General features: G+C 44.1%; 1 protein-coding gene across 2 annotated transcripts in view; it reads right to left on the bottom strand.

The window, feature by feature from the left end:
* Positions 1-24,501, bottom strand: part of SPTBN1 (spectrin beta, non-erythrocytic 1) — a 262,112-nt gene that overhangs the window by 103,621 nt on the left and 133,990 nt on the right. For both annotated transcript variants that reach the window (XM_061625724.1, XM_061625725.1), the window contains one exon: positions 3,908-4,059. In XM_061625724.1, the coding sequence (XP_061481708.1) occupies positions 3,908-4,059 (152 nt within the window). The remainder of the gene's footprint in view (positions 1-3,907; positions 4,060-24,501) is intronic.

Below are 24,501 nucleotides of genomic sequence, written 5' to 3'. Positions count from 1 at the left end.
ACTGTGGACTGGGCCGTCCCGCGCTGGGTGAGCGGCTCACACAAGGCCGAGGCTTCAAGGCCTAGCAGTGGAGGACAACGAGGAGGGAGCGGGAATCGCGTTCTGTGCTGCCGCTGGTTCTCCCCGCCGCCGGCCCCATTCAGAGCCAGAGGTGAGGGAAGGAGGAAGCCTGTCTGCCTGCCCGGGGGAAGAGGAGGTGGGGAGGCTCCGGGGGCCTCGCTGGGGGCACCCCTAAAGGAGCCCTGTGCCAAAATCAGCCCCGCTGGCTCTTCTTATGGGGCCTCCCCCCGAGGAAGTTGCTTGAAACCGGCCAGGATGAGAGGGGGAGGGCTGCGGTAAACTTTTGGGGGGTTGTGGGGGACTAAGGGGGAGAGAAAAGGTGCCGGGGCTTACTAGGCCTGCCTGGGATGGGAGACCCCTCCCCTCCTCTCCTCTGTTGCGTGGGAGTGCGCCAGAAAATTTTGAGAACCACTGCCATATTGTGTGGCCCTGGATTCTCCACTGGTATGCTTCACTCAAAATAAACATTGGCATATGCGAAGAAAAAGAAACAGAAGCCAAAGAGCCTCAGCCAACAGGATTTAAGAGTTAATCCTGCTAACATACTTTGGAATGCATGTAATTATCTCAAGGTTTTCACAAACCACCTTATCAAGATGTTTGTCTGTAGTGGAAGGTGTGCCAGAATGAGCTCTTTACACAGAGATTGCTGCAGTTTTGTTCATGCTGAAATTGAGGCCACCAGGCTAGGAAATGCCTGCTGTATATTATATAAATTAAGCCCTAAGAGTCTCACACCAATACCTTGCTCAGAACCGAGCACATTCGGTAAAGAAATAGCTGGCAATATTATTCTAAGTGAAACAGAACCAGGTAATGTTTCAGGCTGTTGAAGCTCAAAGTATTACAGAAGATTGATTAATGAGCAACAGATGAACAAGTCTGTTGAAAGATGGACTTTATTCGTGATGTTTTGGAATAGTAGGCATCGGAATAATATCCAACCATGTACTTCTTTTGCTTTATTATAAAAAGTCTATTTAGTTTCTTCCTTTCTTCCAAGGCACCTTATTAGTTACCATATGTACTCACATGTATGTATATTCACATATGTGATTATTTTGATAGCTTGGAGAAAACTGTATGGTTGGTTTTAATTATTAACTATTATTACTGGTTTTAAAGTAGGGAGGAATAACTACTACTACTACTACTACTATGGGAGGACCAGTGGGGCCGACCTCCACATAAACCATTATTTTGGTGACTGGGCACATTGCTTCAGTGCTTCCTTTCCCACAGTCTTTTGTGCAATTCTTTGGCCCACACAGCAGACAGGGACAAATATAGAATAAATGAGGTCTGTTAAGCACACATAGAGCTGCTTTCTTGTACTGAATATCAGGGTGTTTTAGGGACAAAAAGATACTCCCATATCCTGGGACAAAAGAGATACCTTCCTACCCTTTCAGTTTTACACTGCAGAGCACAGCACGAGGCTTGTGAATGTTGTAGTCGTTTAATCAGGAGAACCTCTCCCCGCCCCCTCAATCGATGGGTGCATTCGTCAAGAGAAGCTGCTGGGGGCCACATAAGAAAAGCCCTACAGCTGGATCATGCAAAAGGCCCATCTAGTCCAGAGCTCTGTTCCTACAGCAGCCAACCGGTAGGAAGTCTGCATGAAGAACCTGAGTGCAACAGCACTCTCTCCACCGCTGGCTCCCAGCAGCTGGTATTCAAAGTCATGTTGCCTTTGGCAGTGGAGGTAGAATGTAAGCAAACACTTCCATAGGACTTTGATTCCCGACATTGTGCTAGGATAGCACTGGGAAAAGGGCAAAGCTGCCTCAGTGAAAATATGCTAAAGAGCTTAAGGCATGTGCAGAGGGTGCTAAGGCCCCTGTAGATGGCCTGTTTATTGAGCATTCATCCTTGCTTGTTTGCACAAAGTGCACTTGGAGGTTAGACTGTGTCCGGCTTTTACTGAGCGTTCATTCTGATTTGTTTGTGGGGTGGTTATATGTCAATGAGCATTCATCCTGATTTGCTGGGGAGGTATTTCTATGTCTCCCCATTAATCACTGGTTCATCCCACACTTTTCAGTGCATTTTCCCCATCAGTTTCCTAACTGCAAAAAATCCTTTTTAAAAAAGAGGATTTGTTGCACTATGGCAGCAGATCGCTTTAATCCACTTCAATTGCGCAAACCTAAATTTCCTGAATCCCTCTGGCAAAATAGTGACAGTCCGGAGTCACCATTGCTGTGCCCATAAGAACACAGAAAGAGCCCCACTGGACCAGACCAAGGAGCTCTGTAGTCCACCACCTTGCCTTCAGCAGTAGCCTGCCAGTGAATGAATTTCTACCTAAGACCAAGCTCACTCGCCCCTGTACCAATTCTGGACGGTGAAAAAATTGGGGCTGATACCTTTGCTTGCATGAAACTGAACCCTGAAGTTCTGAAACTTTGTTTTTTTAGGTGTTTGGGAACAAAGCAAAATGTGCTCTGATAACTAAATGGGGAAAAGATAATTTCTGGGAAATAGGGAAGGTATGTTGAAAGGCTGATGCCAAAAGAAGTATTTTGAAGACGATGCCACCAGGGCCCATGTCATTAATAATTGTATTACTCTTGTTTAGTGTTTCACTACTCTTCAGTGGCTAACAGGTAAAAGGAATGGCTAGACTATGGCACGCCTCAGCCAATTGATTTCTCATCAGCGGACAGCCTGGAGTCCCTGGTACTTAGCAAAGCTCAAAACCCCACTAGATCTGGGGATGAGGATGCATGGGGACTCTCAGAGGGCTGCTGGAGGACTGTCCACGCAGTGGGCGAGTTCACTCTCAGAAGCCGAGGCCAAATGAGCCCCGAGTAGGCGGGAGCAACATTTTCGTAAACGGCAGACAGAAATCCACCCCATAAGAAGAAGCGCCAGAACTTCAGGGACAGACTCCTCGTGAATCATGGTCTCCTTGTGAGGAGTCCTCTCTTTGACAACGGCTGGTGGAATACAGCTGGATCCTGGGGGTGATTCCAGCAGCTCCAGCTCAAGAGCTTCAGTACCAGGCTAGCAGAACTGCTGGAATGATGTTTTCCTGCCAGTACTGTGCCTTGTACCAACCCGGAACCTCTGCTTGCCTGGAATTGGACCACCTCTTCCTTGAGCCGCTGCTCACCTAGGATCAGACCTTGGATGCTGTGGCTGTGGCCTGCGTCTGCAATAGCTCTGTTATGTGGAAGTTCCCCAGTGACTCAGCTAGGATAGGCTACTTGCTTCAAATTCTGAGGTGTTTTTAGTTCCCTTTCACTAGATGTCTGCAAGGAACAAAGGCTAAATAAGTCCGCCTGACCCTCCAAATGCAGACAGCCATTCAATAATATCAGAACCAACAGAGCAAGGATGGGGAACCTGTCGCCCTCCAGATGTGGTTGGATTCCAACTGCCATAATCCCTGACCATTGTACAGGCTGCAGCACCTGGAGGGCGACAGATTCCTCATCCTGGCAAATAAAGGAGTTGTCCATGTAACAGAGTAAAGGTAACGCATTACAGAGAAGTGCTCCCAGATGCTATCCAGGTAACTTTCCTCTCATTTTTCTAAATTATCCACAGTTAACTCTTTCTTGACCTCTTGGCTCTTCATTCCTGTTAAAAATCGCACCAGGGGAAAAAAATGAGATGAAGGGCAATTTGCATCTTTCCACTTCGCCAAACTAAGATGACATTCTAAAAACACAACTGGACTTCAGCATTAAATTGCTCCCTGACCACACCAGATATTTCAGGAAGGACATCCATTGCTAGCTTTGATTTGATTAAAAACAACAACAACAACTACAGCAACTTTACTTCCAACTGGGACAGCATCAATGTTGCAATGTTTGCATTTGGAAGCGGAACTTACAAGTCTCTCTCCCGAAAGAACTTCCAACAGTTTGATAAGCATCCGTCCATCACGAAGATCGGCGTACAAGTCCGTAATTCTACAGGATACACGTGCCAAGTGAGAGTTGACCCACTTAGTGAACGTCTTCTTCTGGACTGCCTCTCGTTCATCTGGTGAAAAAGCAAATAAAGACATAGGAGGGTTTAAGCCACAAGAAACCTCATTGCGACGCAAGAAAAATGTATCCTGGTAAGACAGTTCTTTGAACATATGACATGGTGGTACCTCTGGTCCATCGAGCCCAGGACTGTATGCTTTCACTGGTAGCGGCTCTCCAAAGTTGCAGGGGTCTTCCCTGGATCAGCTACCTGAGAGTTTTTAAACCAGAGACACTGGAAATCGGACCTGAGACTGTCTACATGCAAATCATGTGCTTTGCCACTGAGCTATTGCCCTGCCTTGCTCCACTGAACCATTATATCCATCAGTATTGCCATCTTTACTGAATGTTCAGCTACTGTTCCCAATGGATTGCTATGAGCAGCGGTTATGTGTCTGTAGTTTAAGTCTCACTTGGCTGCTTCCCATCTAATCAGCTATAATGGAAGACGGTTAAGATATGTAGCATGGGCCATGTTCAAAATACCATCAGATATGGTGATTATATTGGCAGCAGGAAGGAGCAGGGCTTTTTTTAGTGATCCCTCCAAGCCTCTAGAGATGGTGAACCTGTGGCCCTCAGGCATCACTGGACTCCCATCAGTCCTAGCCAGCATAGCCAACTTCTAGGGGTAATGGGAGTTGTAGTCCAACAGCATCTGAAGGACTACAGGTTGCTCACCCCTGCTCTAGAATGAGCTTCATGAGTGGGTGTTCACAAAAGGCATGGGGTCTCATGCATTGCTATCTGCTGTCCCCAGTAGCCACACCCACCCACACCCATCCATGCATTTGGTATGCTTGATAAGAGGCCCTACGCATGTACTGACATACATGCACAAAGATTCTCCATGTGAGGGGCCAGTCAGGATCGCCCTTGCATAGAGGACCACTATACACGCATTTCTTGGAACATTTGTGAAGAGTTGTTTGGATCCCATTCCACTTTTGTACATCCAAGTTCAGAATTCATAGCCTTCATAAAGACCACATTTTTACAGCAATCCTTGGGTGGTTAAACTCATTGGTAGTATTTGTTGACCTGCTGCTCTGTTGCTGTGCTAGTTCAATGCTTTTTTGATTTTACTTCTTTTTATGGCCACTCTTTGCATATATGTTTTTGCCAGGTATTTTCTCCCTAAATTTTGCATTTGTCAGTATGTTGAGCTGCTGAGATGTAGGGTAAAAATATTACGAACACACAGAGCTGGGAAACTCTAAGGCCACAACGAATAGCACTGATGACATCCTCTGTCATCTACCACAGACTCCTTGAAACTGATGTGCTTGGTGAGCTATAAGGCAGGTTTGTAGCCTCTGCCTTAACATTAGTTATGTTCAATTCAGATGATTTTTAAACAGGCTGGCTTTCCAGAAGAAAACCTGTTGTTTACCCTACAATTCATCCTAATTTACAACACTTAACCAAGGAAATCCTATACCAATAGGCAAGGCTACAGCCTTTGCCATAAGCTTAATAAAAAAGAATATTTGCCCATAACGCCTTAAGAGCATAGGGCCATATTTGGCTAACTCAGTGAGCTAGCGGAACCGGGGCAAGGATTCCCACTAGCATGATGGGACTTCTCCCCCTTTCCTCCCCCTGCATCCTCCCCAAAACTGCCCCAGAGGGTCATGAGCACGCCCAGAATAGCACGTGGGGGAGGAGGGGGAAATTACTCTGTCAGGCAAGTAGAAATCCTGGAACTGATGGAACAATTAGCACTGCACTGAACACAACCCTTAGACAGATGCCTTATATTGTACCGTACAATACTGTATTGTATTGTATTGTATTGACAGATGCCTTGTACTGAATCTAGCTCAGTGTTGCTGGCACTGAATTCCAGCGGTTCTCCAGGATTTCAGACAGGGATCTCTCCCAGCCCTACCTGATGATGTCTCGGGTTGAACCTGGGGCCTTTTGGATGCAAAGAATGTTCTCTACCTCTGGGCTATAGCCATTCCCCTGACTTAGCTCTTCTAAGAGAAAGATGAAAGATGAAAGGAAGGAGGACTCAACCTAATGGGAATCGACTGTTCTAAAGCCATAGGAGGGCAGTCTGGCTTGAGAAAGCAAACAAAGCCCATCTTTGGCTTAGTCCTATGGAGTGTTGTTTGTACAGCCAATTGTTGTGCAACACACTGTCGTTTTGGTGTTGCACAACAGCTAGCACTCCAGACAGGCCACCAGCTGACTGTCCAATGACCTTGGGTTGTATTCAACGATGGCTTTGCCTTAGTAGCAACAACTTCCACTCGTGTACGGCAAGGCACCAATCTCTCCAACCTACCTAACCTCCCTTCCCAACCCCTCCTGAGGTTGTGGTATGGAGTGTTGCAGAGGAGGGGGAATCAGGGCTGTGGAGTCAGCACGTCAAACCTTCGACTCTGACTCCTTTATTTTTCTACCGTCCGACTCCGACTCCTTCATAAATGGCAAATGTATATTAATTTATTAATATTAATATTAAAATATTAATTTTATTTTGAAGCCGGAGTCGGTACATTTCTACCGACTTTGACTCCACCCAAAATTGCTTCCGACTCTGACTCCACGACTCCGACTCCAACTCCACAGCCCTGGGGGGAATCACCAAAGATTCACAAGCAGCAACACTTTCCTTAAGGCAAAGCCACCACTGGATACAACCCCTTCAATTTTTCAAAACTGTTCTCTGGGAGGAGGGATTGATTGTTAAACCATTCTGGAAACTGTAGCTCTGTCAGAGGAATAGGGGTCTCCTATCAGCTCTCAGCACCCTTCACAAACTACAGTTCCCATGATCCTTTGGGGGAAACCATGACTGCTTAAAGTGGTATACTACGGCTTTAAATGGAAGGTGAAGATGTGACCCTAGGGAGGCTTTTTATGGTGGAATATTCAGTCATAGAAGCCTTTACCTTCCGTTTGAGGTGTGACAGAGTTATTAGGCTTCTTGTCCGTTGCTAGCTAGCAACCACCCCCAACTTCAATACATGTCACAGACCTTTGCTCTGTGACATTTCCTGGTTTGTTTGTTTTTTAAAGCCTTCATTCTTGTATTTGTAACATTGCTCCATGATTACAAAGTACACCCAACTTTCATTCTATTGCAACATCAGAATGTGAAACATCCACAGTGAAGCTGCAGAGGCTTAGATGACTTAAGCAGCCTGTGGAGGGAGGTGATCCCTTCATTAGAAAGCACAGTCCTCATTTCTGTAATGCAATACTGCAAAACCAGGACAAATGAACAAGCACTGAGTTGGTCTCATATGAGTACGGCATAATCCCATCATTTACTACTGAGGATGTGTGCGCATGTCCTTCTCACCCACTGGATCTGCACTGGATCTGAACTTGTTTTTTATATTTTATTGTTGATGCTTTTATTGTTAAACGGCTTCAAGAAGCTTCATAGAAAGCAAATGATAAATGGAATGGAATGGAATAAAAACATAAAAAAGAACTCAGCTTGCAAATCTGTATGTCTTCATCAATCTGTGAGAAAATGAAGCAAGGCAATAGAGATTCATAGGATGGAGAACTCTTAGGTATTCTTCCCAATATATGGATGATTTCCCATAGAAAGGCTGTTTGAGGTGATGCCTGATTCTTAGGGCACCATATATTTATTCCACTATTATTCCACTTTAAAGTTCATGGCTTCCTCCAAAGAATCAAGCAGTGTAGTTTGTGAAAGGTGCTGAGAGTTGTTAGGAGATGCCTATTCTCCTCACAGAGCTACAATTCCTTGATTTGATTTAACAACCAATCCCTCTACCCAGGGAACTCTCAGCACCTTTCGCAAACTACACTCCCCGTGATTCTCTAGGGGAAGCCATGTCTGTTTAAAGTGGAATAATATAATGGAATAAATGCATGGTATGAATGTGGCTTTAATTTAAGGGTGCCTCCAGACAGTTAGTATTTTGCAGGAGGGATTCAAGTGCATTCCAGAACTTTAGATTTGCACATTTTAAGTGGGTTAAAGTGCCCTTTCACCCCAGCATAACATATCCACTTCAAACAAACCAAACAGACATTTGTAGTTTGGAAAGTGATGAATGCATCAAAAAGTGTGGGATGAGTGAATGACTAATAGGAAGACATGCAAACACCCCAGAAGCAAATCAGGACGAATGCTCATTGTTGTGTAACCTCCCCACAAAACAATGAGAACAATTGTACAATAATGTGCAAGCAAACCAGGATGGATGCTCAATAAACAGGCCATCTGGAGGGGCCCTAAATAGTGCCTTGAGGGTGTCATTTATTCTCCAGTTTCCTCTGCAAAATATTAAATGCAAAGCTTTTTAACTCAGCCATTTCCCCCATTATTTTACTTCCTTTAATTTCATATTGCCAAGTTTTCAGCTGAGATATGAAAAACCCTGCTTGGCCAAGAACTTTCTGCTGGCTCCCCGAAGAAAAATTTTCAATGCAGGCACAACGAATCCTAGCTGTGTAGGCAGACAGTTCTTTGGCCCACCCAGCGAAACGGGGAATCTCCCTGGCTGCACTGTACACATTGAGCATGTTCCAGATTCACAGACTAGCATATGTAACGCACACTGGAGGAACATCAGGCCCTGGGGGCATTGTGTGGTCCGATCTTCACTGAGTGGACTCAGCAGCTAGCAGTTTCAGTCTGTGAGTTTCACAACCAGCAAAGCTTTCTCTGTAGGTGGTTCTCTTACCACTTTTCAAACTCGTAAATCGAATGGATGATTTTCCCTCCCAAACCACTGAGGTTTGAAACGACACCAAGACTAACTAAACACTTCATTTCTTCTTGGAGGACTGAGTGAAGTGTATTGAAATGCATTCTTCCTTTCTAAAAATCAAACCAGAGATCTGCAAAGTTTTGGTGCAATTGTGGGAGCTCTGGTACACATGAGCAGGGATTTTTCCTCCCTTCCTCATTCCAGTAACAAGGTGGACAGTTCCATGACAGAAAGGATGGACATGTGCCCTGCTTGTCCTCTACCTGAAGTACACAGTATTCTGTATACCTACAGAATACTCCTCTACCTGAAGAGGACAATCCTCTCTTTGAAAAGTTATACCATCCAAGTCCTGTTTAAAGATAAAGGACCCCAAGAAAGGAGAGAACGGCCTTGAAGTTGCCTATCAACAGTCAGGACCTGGACAGCAGACTGAGTCATCTGGGCACAATCATTACAATAAGATGTATTGCATTTCTACTTAAATTATAGTTTTCTAAATTTGCATAGGAAAATGGAAATGGACTGCCTTCAAGTTGATCCCAACTTATGGTGACCCTATGAATAGGGATGTCATGGTAAGCAATATTCACAGGGGGTTTACCATGGCCTCCTTCTGAGGCTAGTCCTCCACAGCTGGCTAGGGTCTGATCAGCTTGCCACAGCTGCACAAGCCAGCCCCTTCCTTGTCCACAACTGCCAGCTGGGGGGCAACTGGGCTCCTTCGGACTATGCAGCTTGCCCATGGCTGCACAGGTGGCAGGGCACATCATCCCTGAGCCACTCACTGTGGGGGTGATCTTCAGTCCCAACACCTTCGCAAGCGCAATTGGTGGGGATGCGAGATAGGGCCTTCTCGGTGGCTGCCCCCAGGTTCTGGAACTCTCTTCCTAGGGAAGCACAAATGGCCCCTTCCTTGCTATCCTTCCGTCAGCAGGCAAAGACTTTTTTATTCCGACAGGCTTTTGGACTAGAAGATGTTTAAGATAGGGCCTCATAAGGTCTGTTGTATTGTTCTATGGTCCTATTCTTAATGTTTTAAATTGTCTTAGTATCTTAAGTGTATGTTTCATGGTTTTAATGTTACGAATAGTTTAATTCTATTTTAATTGTATATTTTTGTATGTTTTTTACCTATGTGTAGTTTTTATTTGTAAGCCGCCCTGAGTTCCAGTTTTGGAAAAAGGGCGGGGTAAAAATAAAGAGGAGTAATAATAATAATAATAATAATAATAATAATAATAATAATAATAATAGCTGGCCTTTGACACCCAGGAGACACGAGCGGGGATTTTGAACTCACAGACTCTGGGCTCCCAGCCAGGCTCTCCTCCCCACTGTGCTACATGTATGCATATATACATATATATTAGCACATCTGTCTTTTTTTTTTTTTTTGGCAATGCATACATGGACATCATAGAATCATAGAATCATAGAGTTGGAAGGGGCCTTGTAGGCCATCGAGTCCAACCCCCTGCTCACAGCAGGAAATCCACAGCTAGAGCATCTCCCGCAGATAGCTGTCCAGCCTCTGCTTGAAGACATCCAGTGAAGGGGATCCCACCACCTCCCTAGGCAGTCGGTTCCATTGCCGAACCGCCCTTACTGTCAAGAAGTTCCTTCTAATGTCCAATCTGAATCTACGCTCCTGCAACTTAAAACCATTAGACCTAGTCCTACCCTCTGGGGCAGCAGAGAACAAATCTGTACCCTCCTCTATGTGACAGCCCTTCAGGTACTTAAAGAGTGCAATCATATCACCCCTCAGCCTTCTCTTCACCAGACTGAACATGCCAAGTTCCTTCAACCTTTCCTCATAAGACTTGTTCTCCATACCGGCTATCATCCTTGTCGCCCTCTTCTGAACCCGCTCTAACTTGTCTATATCTTTCTTAAAATGAGGCGCCCAGAACTGAACGCAGTATTCCAGATGAGGAATATATGCAGAATATAGTGGGACTATTACTTCCCTCGACCTGGAAACTATAGCTCTGTTTATGCAGCCCAAAACCGCATTTGCCTTTTTTGCCACAGCATCACACTGCTGGGTCATGTTCAACTTGCGATCCACTACAATTCCAAGGTCCTTCTCACAGCACTACTGCTAAGCCGGGTATTTCCCATCCTGTACCCGTGCATTTTGTTTTTGTGGCCTAAATGCAGAATCCTGCATTTGTCTTTATTGAATGTCGTTTTATTAATTTCAGCCCAATTTTCTAGTCTATCCAGGTCCCTTTGGATTTTCCTACGAATACGGGAGACAGCTCCCCCATCCATCCTCTGCAAATAACAAGATTATCTGGAACTTTCTCCACATTTGGATAAGAAAACTCTTGCCAAGAAGGGGATCTGCATCTGCATATCAGGATTATCCAGCCCTACGCATCACATGGCCAGGGCAATTCACAAGGCAAGTGGCGTTCAAGCATGGGTAATAGCTTCCACGGCATAACATGTGGGAGCCATAACATCTGAAAGATAAAACCTATTAAGAGCATGCCAGGTCAGACCGCTGCTCCATGTAGTTCTGCATCCTGTCTTGCAACAGTGACCAGAAAGATGTCTTTTAAGAGGAGCGTGGAACGATGGCAACCTCACAAAAACAAAAGAAGAGCCTGCTGGGTCAGACCAAAGGCTTTTATCTAGCTCATCATCCGCCTACCAACAGTGGCCAGCTAGACAGTTCTGGGAAGCCCACAAGCAGCAGGGCCTGGCTGTTCTTCCCCAGCAATGGTGCATCTGATCCTAAAGGGAGCATATTTGCAGGCTTATCCTCCATTTATAAGCAGCAGAGGCTCTCTAATGTTAGAGGCCGGCAGAGTCAGGCAGAGGGACATCTCCTCCTCTTCCAAGCCTCCTCCAGCACAGCAGATCAGGGGTTCAGAATGCTCTGCCTGTTTGCTTGTTCTTTTCTTTCATCCCCATCCATTTTTTCCTTGTGTCTTTTAGATTACAAATCTTTTTTAAAGATTTTATTTATTGCTTTCAAAATTGATTTATGATGATGATGATGATGATGATGTCCTGCCCTTCCTCCCAGCAGGAGCCCAGGGCAACAAACAAAAGCACTAAAACACTTTAAAACATCATTAAAAAAACTTTAAAATACATTAAAACAAAGCATCTTTAAAAATATATTTTTTAAAAAGCTTTGAAGACATCTAAAAAAAAGTTAAACAACATATTGTTTTAAAAAATAAGGTTTAAAAAATATTAAAAAGCAATTCCAACGCAGACGCAGACTGGGATAAGGTCGCTACTTAAAAGGCTTGTTGAAAGAGGAAGGGATTAGGGACCAAAAAGATAACAGAACCATGGTGCCTGTCTAATATTTAAGGGAAGGGAATTCCACAGGGTAGGTGCCGCCACACTAAAAATCCATTTCCTATGTTGTGCAGAATGGACCTCCTGATAAGATGGTATTTGCAGGAGGCCCTCACCTGCAGAGCGCAGCCATCGCCTTATGAAGCAATTTACAATATGAGCAATAGAGAGAACTGTATAGGTTCAAAACCTCCTTGTAACATGAAAAGAAATATACAACAAAGCAAGTAGGAAAGATGAGATCATCAGAGGGTAAAACGGACGTCAAGAAAAAAGGAATCCAAAACAAGAACTGTCATCGGAAACAGTCTTTGTCTTTCTGTTAATCTACATAGTTACAACTCTTACAAAACCGGAAAAGGGTTAGCGATAGAGATTATCTCTCCTTATTTCCTGTTACTCCCAAAATATTTTGGAGGGAACTTTTTCTTCTTCAAACTGTCTTGCTTTTAAACTGATCTTATGTCAGTAGTCCCAGCAGCCTTCCTGTCTAAAGAGCCAGGCGGGAAATGCTCTAAATAAACAAACAATAAAACAAACAAGTGTTATTTATCATTAATTAGCCAGGCATGACATTGAAGGCTCCAGCAACCTAATGGGATTGCACTGATGGATAAAAGCTTCATATTTGCAGGCAGGGTGGGGGACCAGCGTTGAAGATTTCTAATTAAAGCCAGAGGAGATGGGTGGAGCAGCAAATGTCTGATAACATTTTTTCCTTGTGTGTGTGTGTGTGTGTGTCAGCACATTGAGAGGAGGGAAGAGGGAGGGAGACAATCTGAGCATCATGCAAAGCATGTGCAGCAGAAAAAAAGAAATAGCTCTCTGGAGTTTGCATTGATAACACAGAGAGTCAGGCTTATCTCAAGGCCACACTAAGGAGAGGCGTTTCCGCTAGACAGAAACCCCAAGGACACAATTTGGTCCAATTAAAGGGAGGAGAGCCTGGCTGGGAGTCCAGAGTCTGTGAGTTCAAATCCTCGCTCGTGTCTCCTGGGTGTCAAGGGTTTTTAAATCATTTTAAAATTGCTTTTTAAAAAATGTGTTTTTAAATTTGTACATTTGCTTTTAATGTTTTTAATTGTTGTAAACCACCCAGAGAGCTTCGGCTATAGGGTGGTATACAAATGAAATAAATAAATAAAGGCCAGCTAAAGATCACCCCACAGTGAGTGGCTCAGGGTTACATGCCCTGCCACCTGTGCAGCCGTGGGCAAGCTGCATATTCCCAAGGAGCCCAGTTGTCCCCCAGCTGGCAGTTGCGGACCAGGAAGGGGCTGGCTTGTGCAGCTGTGGCAAGCTGAGCAGGCCCTAACCAGCTGCAGAGGACTAGCCTCAGAGGGAGGCCATGGTAACCCCCCTCTGAATACCGCTTACCATGAAATCCCTATTCACAGGGTAGCCATAAGTCTGGATCGACTTGAAGGTACCATTTCCATTTCAACTTGGGACTTTGGGTCAAGATTTGAACGTGTATGACTCCTACAGATGCAATGCACTTTGCATGGGGTTGCCCATGAAGACAGTATGGAAATTGCAGCTGGTCCAAACCACTGTGGCTAAGCAACAGAGGCTGGGAGAAGACATACTTTGCCTGTATTGAAACAATTCCAGTAAGTTTCTGAGCTGAATGCAACATGCCAGTCTTTTAAAACCCTGCAAGATTAGGAATCAGACATTGTGGACCGCCTACCCCTTTATCAATCCACCCATCTACCTGTCTTCAGGTGGGGCTGGGAATGCCCTCCATCAGAAGCCCTGGCAAGCTGCTGCCAGTCAGGATGGCCAATACTGTGCTACAGAGACCAAAGGCCTGACTCAATATAAGGCAACTTCCTATATTCCTGTGCCATACCTCACTCAGCAGTTCACTCCCATCCATTTCAGCAGGTTCAGGGCTAGCTCTGACATTAGCCAGAGTGAGGCAGTCACCTCAGGCACAGATGCTATGGGTAGAAAGCAATAAGCGTTGCACAGCCTGCTCTGTGCCCCGTAAGCTAACCTGCTGACCTCAGGTGTGGTGGAAGACTCTGCCTCATTGCCAGTTATCAGCTTTTGTGCGTGGAATAGGGGAGGTCTCATCTTGTCCTTCACTTCAGGTCAGCCCTGAACAGGCTCATTTTATCCAAAGAAATAGTGTTATGGGCCCATATGGAGCAGCACAGGACACTTATTTTTTTAAATATTTATAAACCGCAGTTTCATAGGAAATATGTGCAACATAAAAACACACCAAAAACCATGTTCCAAAGGCCCATCTAAACAGCAGACAGAGATGATTCCCCACAGGGCTTCTATTGGCAATGAGTTCCACAGGCAGGGCCTGCTATACTAAAGGCTCAGTCCCTGGTAAAGGTTGACTGAACCCCAAGGGCACAGGGGAGCACCCAAAGTGTCCCATTGGAAGATCTCAGTGATCAAAGTGAAGTATAAAGAATCAAGTGGCTCTTAAGATACTTTGGGCCCAATTTGTTTAGAGCTTTGGGAATTAATACAAGCACCCTGAACCTGGCCTGACAGCAAATCAACAACGGTGCTGATCTCTCAGCAAAGGAGTAACACGTTGCTAGTGGCCTGATCCTGTGAGCAGTCTGGCCGCTGCATTCTCCCCTGCTTGAATCTTCTGTAGCAGATACATGGGCAGCCCCACATAAAGTGTGTTACAGTAATGAAGTCTTGAGGTTACATTCAGCAGGGCTTTTCCAAAAGCAGCCCTGAGTACCTCCTGCCAAGACACTCTTGGAATTTCAGGCCTCCTGTGTCAAACAAAGGCAAGCCTCTTGTTACGATGTGTGTCGCAGGCCAATAATTTGTTGGGTTTCATATAAAGGTATCACAGATGAAATTACCAACCAAATTCTATCCTCTTTATGTGGGAGCAGCTGGTAGATTTTAGTCATGCTTTAATTGTTTGGTGTAGGGCCATTTCCTCATGCTACTCTGAAAAGGTTCCTAGTTCAGTCTGCTTTGATCTATTTAAACCAAAGTGACGCGGAAGACATAATAATTGCCCTACATGTTTACTCAGCTAGAAGAACTTCCCAAACCTATAATCATCATTAATCCTTTATATGGTACTATAACCGAGCAACATGTTTTACAATTTCTTATCTTACTCAGCTTCCCACAACCATGTGGGGCTGGAGGACCCATTTCAGTTTTGGAAGCAAGGAGCTACGATTGACTTGCTCAAAGCTACCGAGTGATTTTATCCAAATAACCTGGAAACTACGGTTACCAGCCTTGGAACAAGCCACAACCTTTAAGTCTGTTTAATACCCAGGTTGGTTCCAAAAAGCTGGAAACCATAATTTCACAATTTGGACTGAAAAAGTAAACTATGGTTAATTGATGACTTCCGCATTGCATTCAGGAGCACCACAAAGCGAGAACAAGTTGTGTGAATGAGCAAAAGGCTCATTCATAGCTTGACTTATTAAAAGTGGGAAAGGATGGTCTAAATGAGGCCTCTATCTCTATTCCATGCAATGAAAAAAAAAGTAAAGGACTGACTTCTAAAATCCTGCTGCTGAGAAAGGGAAGAGCTTACTCCAGGCATGCTTACACAAATCTCCACTCAGGCTATCAAAATGAATGGGATTATACTGGTGTAATGTGGCCACTGACTCAGCCCTGCAGCAAGATAAAAAATAAGGTCAACAGTACAAAAGAGGAAGGCAGGGCTAGAGTCATGTCACTGTCAGGAGTTTCAGGATGCAGGACATTATTTAGGACTTGAAAATGTTTTCTCAAGAAACAAGAAATGGGAAGTGTGCCTTCGACTCCCACACACATACACAGCTCCACAAATTCCTGCAATTCCTGAAGATTTTCCTGTCGATGCCCTTGAAAACACTGCTGCCCTGCAAGGCTCAACAGCTGGCTTCTGTTGCTCCTCTTCAAACAGCTGTGAAACAATGGCTCAACAGCGAATCTTTGAAACATAAGCAGATTAAGTGCTAGCTGGGGAACAATTTTTGCTGGCAACTGGTACTGCCAATTAAAAATCCCACAATGACCCGAAGTTGAACTTTAGATTTCACATGGATTATTGCACTGCATGTGTTAACTGGCTTACCAATGCCAGAATGTCTGTGTTGTCAACACAACTGTTTTCTGTGACTAGATGTTGTTAATGCCACCCTGGGCTCCTACTGGAAGGAAGGGCGGGATATAAATCAAATAAATAAATAAATATGCTATTACCACCTATACTTTTCTATATTTCATTGCCTTCGGACTTCACTGTTTACAATCCCCCCTCCAAATCATGCATATATGTATCGGCAATTCCGATACATGTATCTGACACATCAGAGGAAACACAGGCCATGTTTTGTGCATGAGCTAGAATTTGGGGAGTAGTTAATTCCAGGCTAGAGTTCAAAGGAAAGTGGGGTGCTTAGGAATCCCCACATGTCAGCCAGGACTCAGCTGGAAGGTGGGCTTTTAATAGCTCTATATTGGAGGCTGGATTTAAACAGTAATTTATAGAATCTTTCCTTTCATATACACTAACCGGCCCCAAGCTTTGCGTGTGCAGCAAATGATTTCAGATACGTACACAGAACACCTGCAAAAGGAATAATGGATGTGGCTGGTTGATTACTCAAATGTTTTAAGACTTCTTAGACAATTAGAGCTGCAGTCTTCTTCTCGAGGGTACAGATCCCCTATTGAAGTCAGCAGGAATACTGTACTGTACTGGGACTATAGGCTTGGGCACTGCAACCTCAGAAATCTTTTACAGAGAAGTAAAGGCCCACCCCCTCACACCCCCAAAGCAAAAATCTTCAAATGCACACACTTTAAAACAGTCAAAATAAAAATAACAAGTTTCAGAAGATGCTCAGGGTTCGACATGTGGACGAGAAAGGAGTCCCTGGGAAATGACTCAGTATCTATGTAATACAGCCTTACAGGACTCTCCCTAGGCCACACACACCCTCTCTGAAAGTTCAGAGTGAAAGCCAGAGCAGACTCCATTGCCCCACTGACCTAGAGTCACCAGCCACCTAGATTGCACTCTAGATACATGTACAGAATTTGCTCCCACAAGATATGTTCTGATGGCCACCAATTTGGATGGCTTTACAAGAAGATTAGAACTCAGTGGTTGTCAAAAAAAATCCTCCACGAACCACTTGAAAATTGCTGAGTGCCTTGGCAGACCACTTCATGATTTTTCTGCCTGATGCAACATTTGTAATGTGCTGTGCTATATACTGGATGTTTTTTCATTGTATTTTTATTGCTTCGTTTAACTTCTTCTACATTGCATTTTGTTGCAATACAGCATAATTCAAAAGAAATAAAAGAAACAAAAATGCAATTAAATATATTGATTTTTAATTGCATTTTTATTGCTTCTTTTCTTTCTTATGTATTATGCTGTATGAGATGGATGCATTGTCTCCCATCTTCAACCACAAATCCACAAGCATGCTGAGGACCACATGAATGATGCTCACGAACCACTGGTGGTCCACGGACTACAGTTTGGAATCCTTAGATTACCTAAATTAATGGTGGACGGGGCTATCAACATCTACTAGCCACAATGACTATGAATACCAATGTGTGAATACCAGTTGCTGGGAATCACAAGTGGGAAGAGCACTTTTGCAATAGGGTCCTGCTTGCAGGTATCCCATGGGCATCTAGTTGGCCACTGTGAGAACAATATGCTGGACTAGATGGTCTTTTGGTATGATCCTGCAAGGTTCTTCTTATGTTCCTATGTGGTCTGCCAAGGGCAGTTCAGTGATGCAACATCAGAGCCAGGATTAACTCACAAGCCTCCCAGCCCCGCCTTTAATATACTATCCTGCTGACCAAACTAGGCCTTTCAATAATAAAAAAAGGGAGATGCTTTGGAATTTAATCAGTGGCCAAAACAATCCTGCTCCTTCCACTCTGATACCACTTAAGCCTCACGGAAATGATAAAGTTACATAAAAGACTCTGCAGACAGCCCTGCTGAATTAGCAATAGCTGCTGTGCAAGTATAGTAAAAACAAAACGAAAAAAGCCTCCCTTTTCATCTCAGGGTTGCTGGTCGTATGATGCCCTGATACAGCAGGAGGGCATGAGAAAAATCAGCCAACTGGAAAAGGATTGCATACCAATATGCACAACATAAAAAGTCATCTGAGGTTATCACTTTAAAGCAACAGGTTTTTTTTAAAAAAAATGTAGCTATAGTTATTTATTTAAAAATGAATAAATCACATATCTAAGCACTTTTACAGTGGAACCATACTGCGCACCTTATTAACTGTTAACAATAAACACACACATCCAATTAACACATCCAGTTATGGAGGAAGTAAATGCTCCCTCAACCGCCCACCCCCAGCTTCCCACATCAGAGCCCAATATTCCATTTCCAAAGATTTAGCATTTATCTTCAGAAGAGCCCCTTGTTAAGGTGGAAACCCGAAACACAAGAAAGGTGGTTCAGATGAAACACCAAGTCATGGTGTTACACTTGGTGTTACACCCCGCTTGGTGCTGACCTGTGACAGGGCCTTTTCAGTGATGGCTCCCCATTTGTGGAATGCCCTCCCCAGTAAAGTGCATCTGTCTCCATCAATATTAATTTCCAGGAGGAATTTGAAAACATTCCTGTTTACCCAGGCATCTGATAGCTGACGACGACTGTTCCTGGTAACCTGAAGGTCACTGATGAAAGAATGTTTCTAAGCTGTGTTTTGGAATATTTTTAACAGCGGTTTACAATGTTTTTAATGGTAATTATCTTAGAATGTTTTTACCTGTTTTTAGTAAGTTTTTCTTTTTGTTAAATTGTTTCGTTTATGTTTGCTGCCCTGGGCTCCTTTGGAAGGGTGGGATATAAATCCATTTAATACATAAACAAACAAACAAACAAACAACAACAACAACGATAATAAAACGTCTGAAGAAGTCAAGCACTTCAGGTTTGTGTAATCCCTCCCTCACGTAGAGTGATTTCCTGCATATTATTATAGTTTGAGGCAAACCATGGTTTGCTGTGTTATCCAAATGAGAAAACTATGGTTGGTGTTCCTCTGCAAACTAGGATCAGAAATGAGGATGCAGGTAGGGGAAGCACGCGAGCCCAAGTCTCTTGGTTCCTCATTCATGTAACTTCATTCTGCGGCTTAGAAGTGAGTCTGAACAACCACATGGTGAATTGTCTTCTGTCTAAACTGGGATTTGAACACAGTACCTCCTTTGGCCCAAAACTACCACAGGAAGTGGCAAAAACCAAATGTCCCAGAATCATGAGTTGGTATCCTTTCCCATAATATTTTAAGCCACACTTTGGGTACTTTTTTCTTTTGACTTTTCAACCTTAATGTGACAATGGATTCAGCCATCAAAAAGGTGCTATGCTTGTGGTTTCAGCATGAGAGAACTAACAGAAACTATAGTTGCAGAATTCAAAAGGTTGCAGAAATGCAAGCATAAGGCAAAAATATCAGAGCTGATCCTGATCCTATGCATGTTTACCTGGAAATAAGTCTGACTGGATTCAAGGGGGCCTACTCACAATAAATGTGATTACACCCTAATAACATCACCTTATGCATTTTTACTGGCAAGTCGTCTGTTCCATCGTGTTCAATGGGGCTTACCCTGCAAAGAATTGCAGCCTTAGATAATGCCCCATTTAGCCAGTACCTTGAACTGTTGCTTCAGTCTCTTTCCAATATTTTTAGAGGAAATGACCCTGTCTCTGTGAGGAAGTGTGTCAGTTACACTACCAGATTTGACCTGGGTCACTTGCATTGTTCTCTCACTAGAGCTTTGGTGGCATTGTCTTGGGAGAACAAAGCCTTCTCCAGATTCCTTTTTTTAGCAAGGGAAAAACATTCCTTCTCCCCACCCACCCCACCCACATAATCATATCTACAATTTTCTTCCATCACCAAGGGTGGACGCCTGGGCCCACAGAACTAGATGGAGGGTGCTACCGTAGTGTAATCAGGATGTTAAGGAATGCTGACCGTAAGAACATAAGAAGAGCCTGCTGGATCAGGCCAGTGGCCCATCAAGTCCAGCATCCTGTTCTCACAGTAGCCAACCAGTTGCCCATGGAAAACCTGCAAGCAGGACCTGATGGTAAGCACACTCTCTCCTCCCATGGCTACCGGCAACTGGTTTTCAGAAGCATACTACATCTGACTATAATGGCAGAGCACAGCCAACATGGCTAGTAGCCATTGATAGCCTTCTCCTACATGTATTTGGCTAATCCTGTTTTAAAGCCATCCAAGTTGGTGGCCCTCACTGCCTCTGGTGGGAGCGAGTTCCATACCTTAACTATGTGCTGCGTGAAGCAGTACTTTCTTTTGTCTGCCCTGAATCTTCCAACGTTCAGCTTCATTGGATGTCCATGACTTCTAGTGTTATGAGGGAGAAAAACTTTTCTCTATCCACTTTCTCCATGCCATGCATAATTTTATAAATGGAAATTTCTGGTAATATCTACTTTTCAAAAGCAATTTTGCATCTGCGCTTTAATGCATTTGGCCTATGTAATGCCTCTGAATTAAATGGGGATTGCTTTGACAGAGCACTTGGAAAAACAGAGGCTTAAAATCTGGTGATAAGATTCCGGTTGGAAACTCTCCCCACTGCTTGGCTGGCATTGGAGGCTGACCCGTTAGGGCAAATGGGGCCTTGCCTCACCAGCCAGGCCACATCTGCCTGCCTTCCTACTTATATCTTCCTCCTCAATCTTGGCATCACCCTTGGAGAACATAAAAGCGAAGAAGGATAAAACTGGAATAAATTGGCTCTCCTTGTCATTGGTTCTGGCTTCATCTACTGATGGCCTCCCTGTCTCCCACCCCACCAATCCCAATGCACACGACTAGATTAGATTGTGTGTTTATATGCACAGCGTGGTAACTTGCTTCTTGGTAAATAGCCTGTACCCACCCACGGAGGCATCTACCTGACATGTGGTAGCCATTTTCTTCTTACCCTGTAAATTTTTAAGACTGGCTACCAGACTACTGGGAGCCAGTGTGGTGTAGTGGTTAAGGTGTTGGACTACGACCTGGGAGACCAGGGTTTGAATCCCCACACAGCCATGGAGCTCACTGGGTGACCTTGGGCCAATCACTGCCCCTCAGCCTCATGAAAACCCTATTCACAGGGTCGCCATATGTCGGAATCGACTTGAAGGCAGTACATTTACATTTTACCAGACTACTGAACTGAACAACAGTCCGTTAAATCTTCTCAATTCTTCGTCAATTTGGCCTGTCAGCTGAGTGCATGAGGTCTTTAGGGGAAAGGTTTGTAGGGAGAGGGACCATAGCTCAGTGGTAAGAGCAAATGCTCTGCATGCAAAAGACCCCAGGTTCATTCACTAGCATCTCCAGTTAAAAGGGTCCAGTAGCAGATACATGTAAATGGCCACTATGGTCACATGAGACAATTTAGGAATCCCCATGCTGCTTTTCAGGGATTTGGCTATGCCAGATTCAATGTTAACATATAGGTCTGCAGCCACCAAATCCTTAAGGGAAGGGCCATAGCTCAATGGTAGGCTTTGCAGGCAGAAGGTTCCAGGTTCAATCCCTGGCATCTCCAGGTTGAGCTGGGCAAGAATCCATGTAACAAATCTGGGAGAGCTGCTGCCAGTCAGTGCACACAATACTGAGCTAGCTGAACAATGGTCTGACTCGGTATAAGGTAGCTTTCTTTGTTCCTGCAGGTAATATTTTGAATTGCAATTAAAACTGTGGGTTTTTTTACAGGTAGCAGATGCTATTTAAAAAAAATGGAGGAAAAGTATAGTAAATCACTGTGCCGGTTAGATATTAATAATTTTTCTGTCCTCCTACGACTGGGCTTATAACCATGATGCACAGGTTGTTCCTATGGAAACAGAATGGAAAAAGAATCATTTGCATTTGGTAATTACTAGCTAAGCTAGATTTGAAACTACACAATGCAACATGACAAGAGCTCTACAGAAATTCACTGTCCTCAGCAGATATTAACTCACTCTGAAATCTCCCAATTCGAAAGCATATCAAATTATTCCATGGGTTACAATAAAAATTGCTATTACTGACTGGAGCAAACTGAGGGAAGAGGGCAACCAGAATAATCAAGGGGATGGAGCGACTCCCTTATGAGGAAAGGTTGCAGCATTTGGGGCTTTTTAGTTTCTTATGTTCTTATGAGGGCTTTTTGCATACAGCTGTTACAAAAAGGGATTAAAAAAATTAACGATATATGAGATTTGGTGCCGATATGATCTGAGAAGCTTTAAAGGATCTTCTCCTATTCTTACAAGCTATTCTGTGTCAAGAGCTATAAAGCTCATGTATTCAAATGGCCTGAACATGGCAGATATAAGATCATTTGCGTGTTGAAAGGAAGCTGCTGACAAATGTGAAAATCTGCATGTCAAGAACTGACATCTCAAATTACAGTACTGAGGTCCATCAGCAGCTGGAACCCGCAAGCAAAAATGTGTGGCGATTATTATTTTGAGCATCTCTCTTTTCTTCTGTCCCTTTCCTTATACTTCTGAAAGTGCATCACTTAGCTACTCTCCAAACAAACACCACGTTTCTAGCTCTCTTGATACCAGCAGAGAAAAAAGGAAGCAGCAAAGTTCAGATGTATTGCACATTTCTGCTGAAGCCTGAGTGGAGTTTTGGATTGCCTGGGCAGGGCTTAGCACCACACACACCCCATTTCTCTCTATGGCTCAATTTTTTTTTAATGAGCCCTCAAATAGTGTTCCCCACTCTGGTGCCCTCCAGATGTTTTAGACTGCACTGGCTAGGGCTGATGGGAGTTGTGGTCCAAAACATCTGGACAGCACCAGATTGGAGAAAGCCGCCCTAAAATCTTAGGCCACAACCCCAATCAGCCGACATACAGGTGTGCACAACTTTCAGCACAGACTGGAACATTTTTTCATCTGGAAACTCTCTCTCTCTCTCTCTCTTTCTCTCTCTCTCTCTCTCTCTCTCTCTCTGTGAACTGTAGATCTGTTCTTATTTATTCATGCAGTAGGATATCACTGAGTGTTATATGCAAAGAAAGAAACTTCTTTTGATTTTGAAAAGTGCATCATACACCGTTCCAGAGTCTAGCTCTGCATCAGTGGAGTTTCCAAATAATGTGATACAGGTCTGTTGCTGAAGAGCTCTCGACAGAGGTATACACCTAACCATCCCAAACTCAATTAAACTGATTAAACTAAAATTAACATTGTTAAAAGCATCCCAGAATAACCCCACAAATAATTCAAAATTCATGGTACTACACACCAGGTTTTCAGACCACTTCACAAACATCATAAGTGATCTTCACAACAAGGCGGGTCAGTATTGTTCTTTCCACATTGCAGATACAGGGTGGGATGGGCTGACAGATTTGTATGGAGGGAGGGTGCTTCTTAATTCACAGCACAATCTCTATGCAGGACTGGGGAACCTTTTCCTGTGCAAGGGTCACATTGTCTCATTGGCAGCTTTCCAGGAGCCCCATGCCAGTGGCAACCAGAGCCAGAAGTAAAAGTGGGTGAGGCAACAGGTATGACTCCTACCTTTGGAAAGTAGGTTACATTCCAGCCATGCAATGTTATGCACACATGCCTCTCCACCCTCCATCCAGGCCAGCAACAGACATTATCACAGTTCAGGGACACATGCCAGCCAGGCAAAGGCACTCAAGCAGGCCATGAAGTGGGGCCAGTGAGGGGTGGGGCCTGGGGAGAGGGGGTGGGGCCTGGAGATTAGGGTGTGGCCTGGGGAGAATCCCAAGGGTTAGACAGAGAGGCCTGGAGGGCCACATTCGGCCCCTCAGGCCTCAGGTTTCCTCTCTCAGTTCTAGCTGTTGTGTTATATTAGCTGGGGGAGGGGGGGATCCAGATCAGATTTACTGTAAATCCTTTCTGTTATAGCCAATCAACTTCATTATTATTATTATTATTATTATTATTATTATTATTTGATTTATATTCCACCCTTCCTCCCAGCAGGAGCCCAGGGCAGCAAACAAAAGCACTAAAAACATTAAAACATCATAAAAACAAACTTTAAATGTAAATGTACTGCCTTCAAGTCGGTTCTGACTTATGGCGACCCTATGAATAAGGTTTTCATGAGGCTAAGAGGCAGTGGCTGGCCCAAGGTCACCCAGTGAGCTTCATGGCTATGTGGGGATTCAAACCCTGGTCTCCCAGGTCGTAGTCCAACACCGTAACCACTACACCACACTGGCTACATTAAACTACAGGTTGAAAGGTCAGAAGTTCAATGTGCAGATGGAACCTGGAATTTCTGAGCTGTGCCATCTATTCACTCATGCCTTGGTTTGAATTTATGTACCCAAATGAGAGGTTACTCAAGCTAAATTGCAGCCAAAGGGCATTCACATCCTCAGCTAATAAT

Source organism: Rhineura floridana, chromosome 4 (genome assembly GCF_030035675.1).
Source record: "Rhineura floridana isolate rRhiFlo1 chromosome 4, rRhiFlo1.hap2, whole genome shotgun sequence".
Taxonomy (NCBI): domain Eukaryota; kingdom Metazoa; phylum Chordata; class Lepidosauria; order Squamata; family Rhineuridae; genus Rhineura; species Rhineura floridana.
Note: the sequence above shows the minus strand (reverse complement) of the source record. Positions and strands in the feature narration are given on the sequence as shown.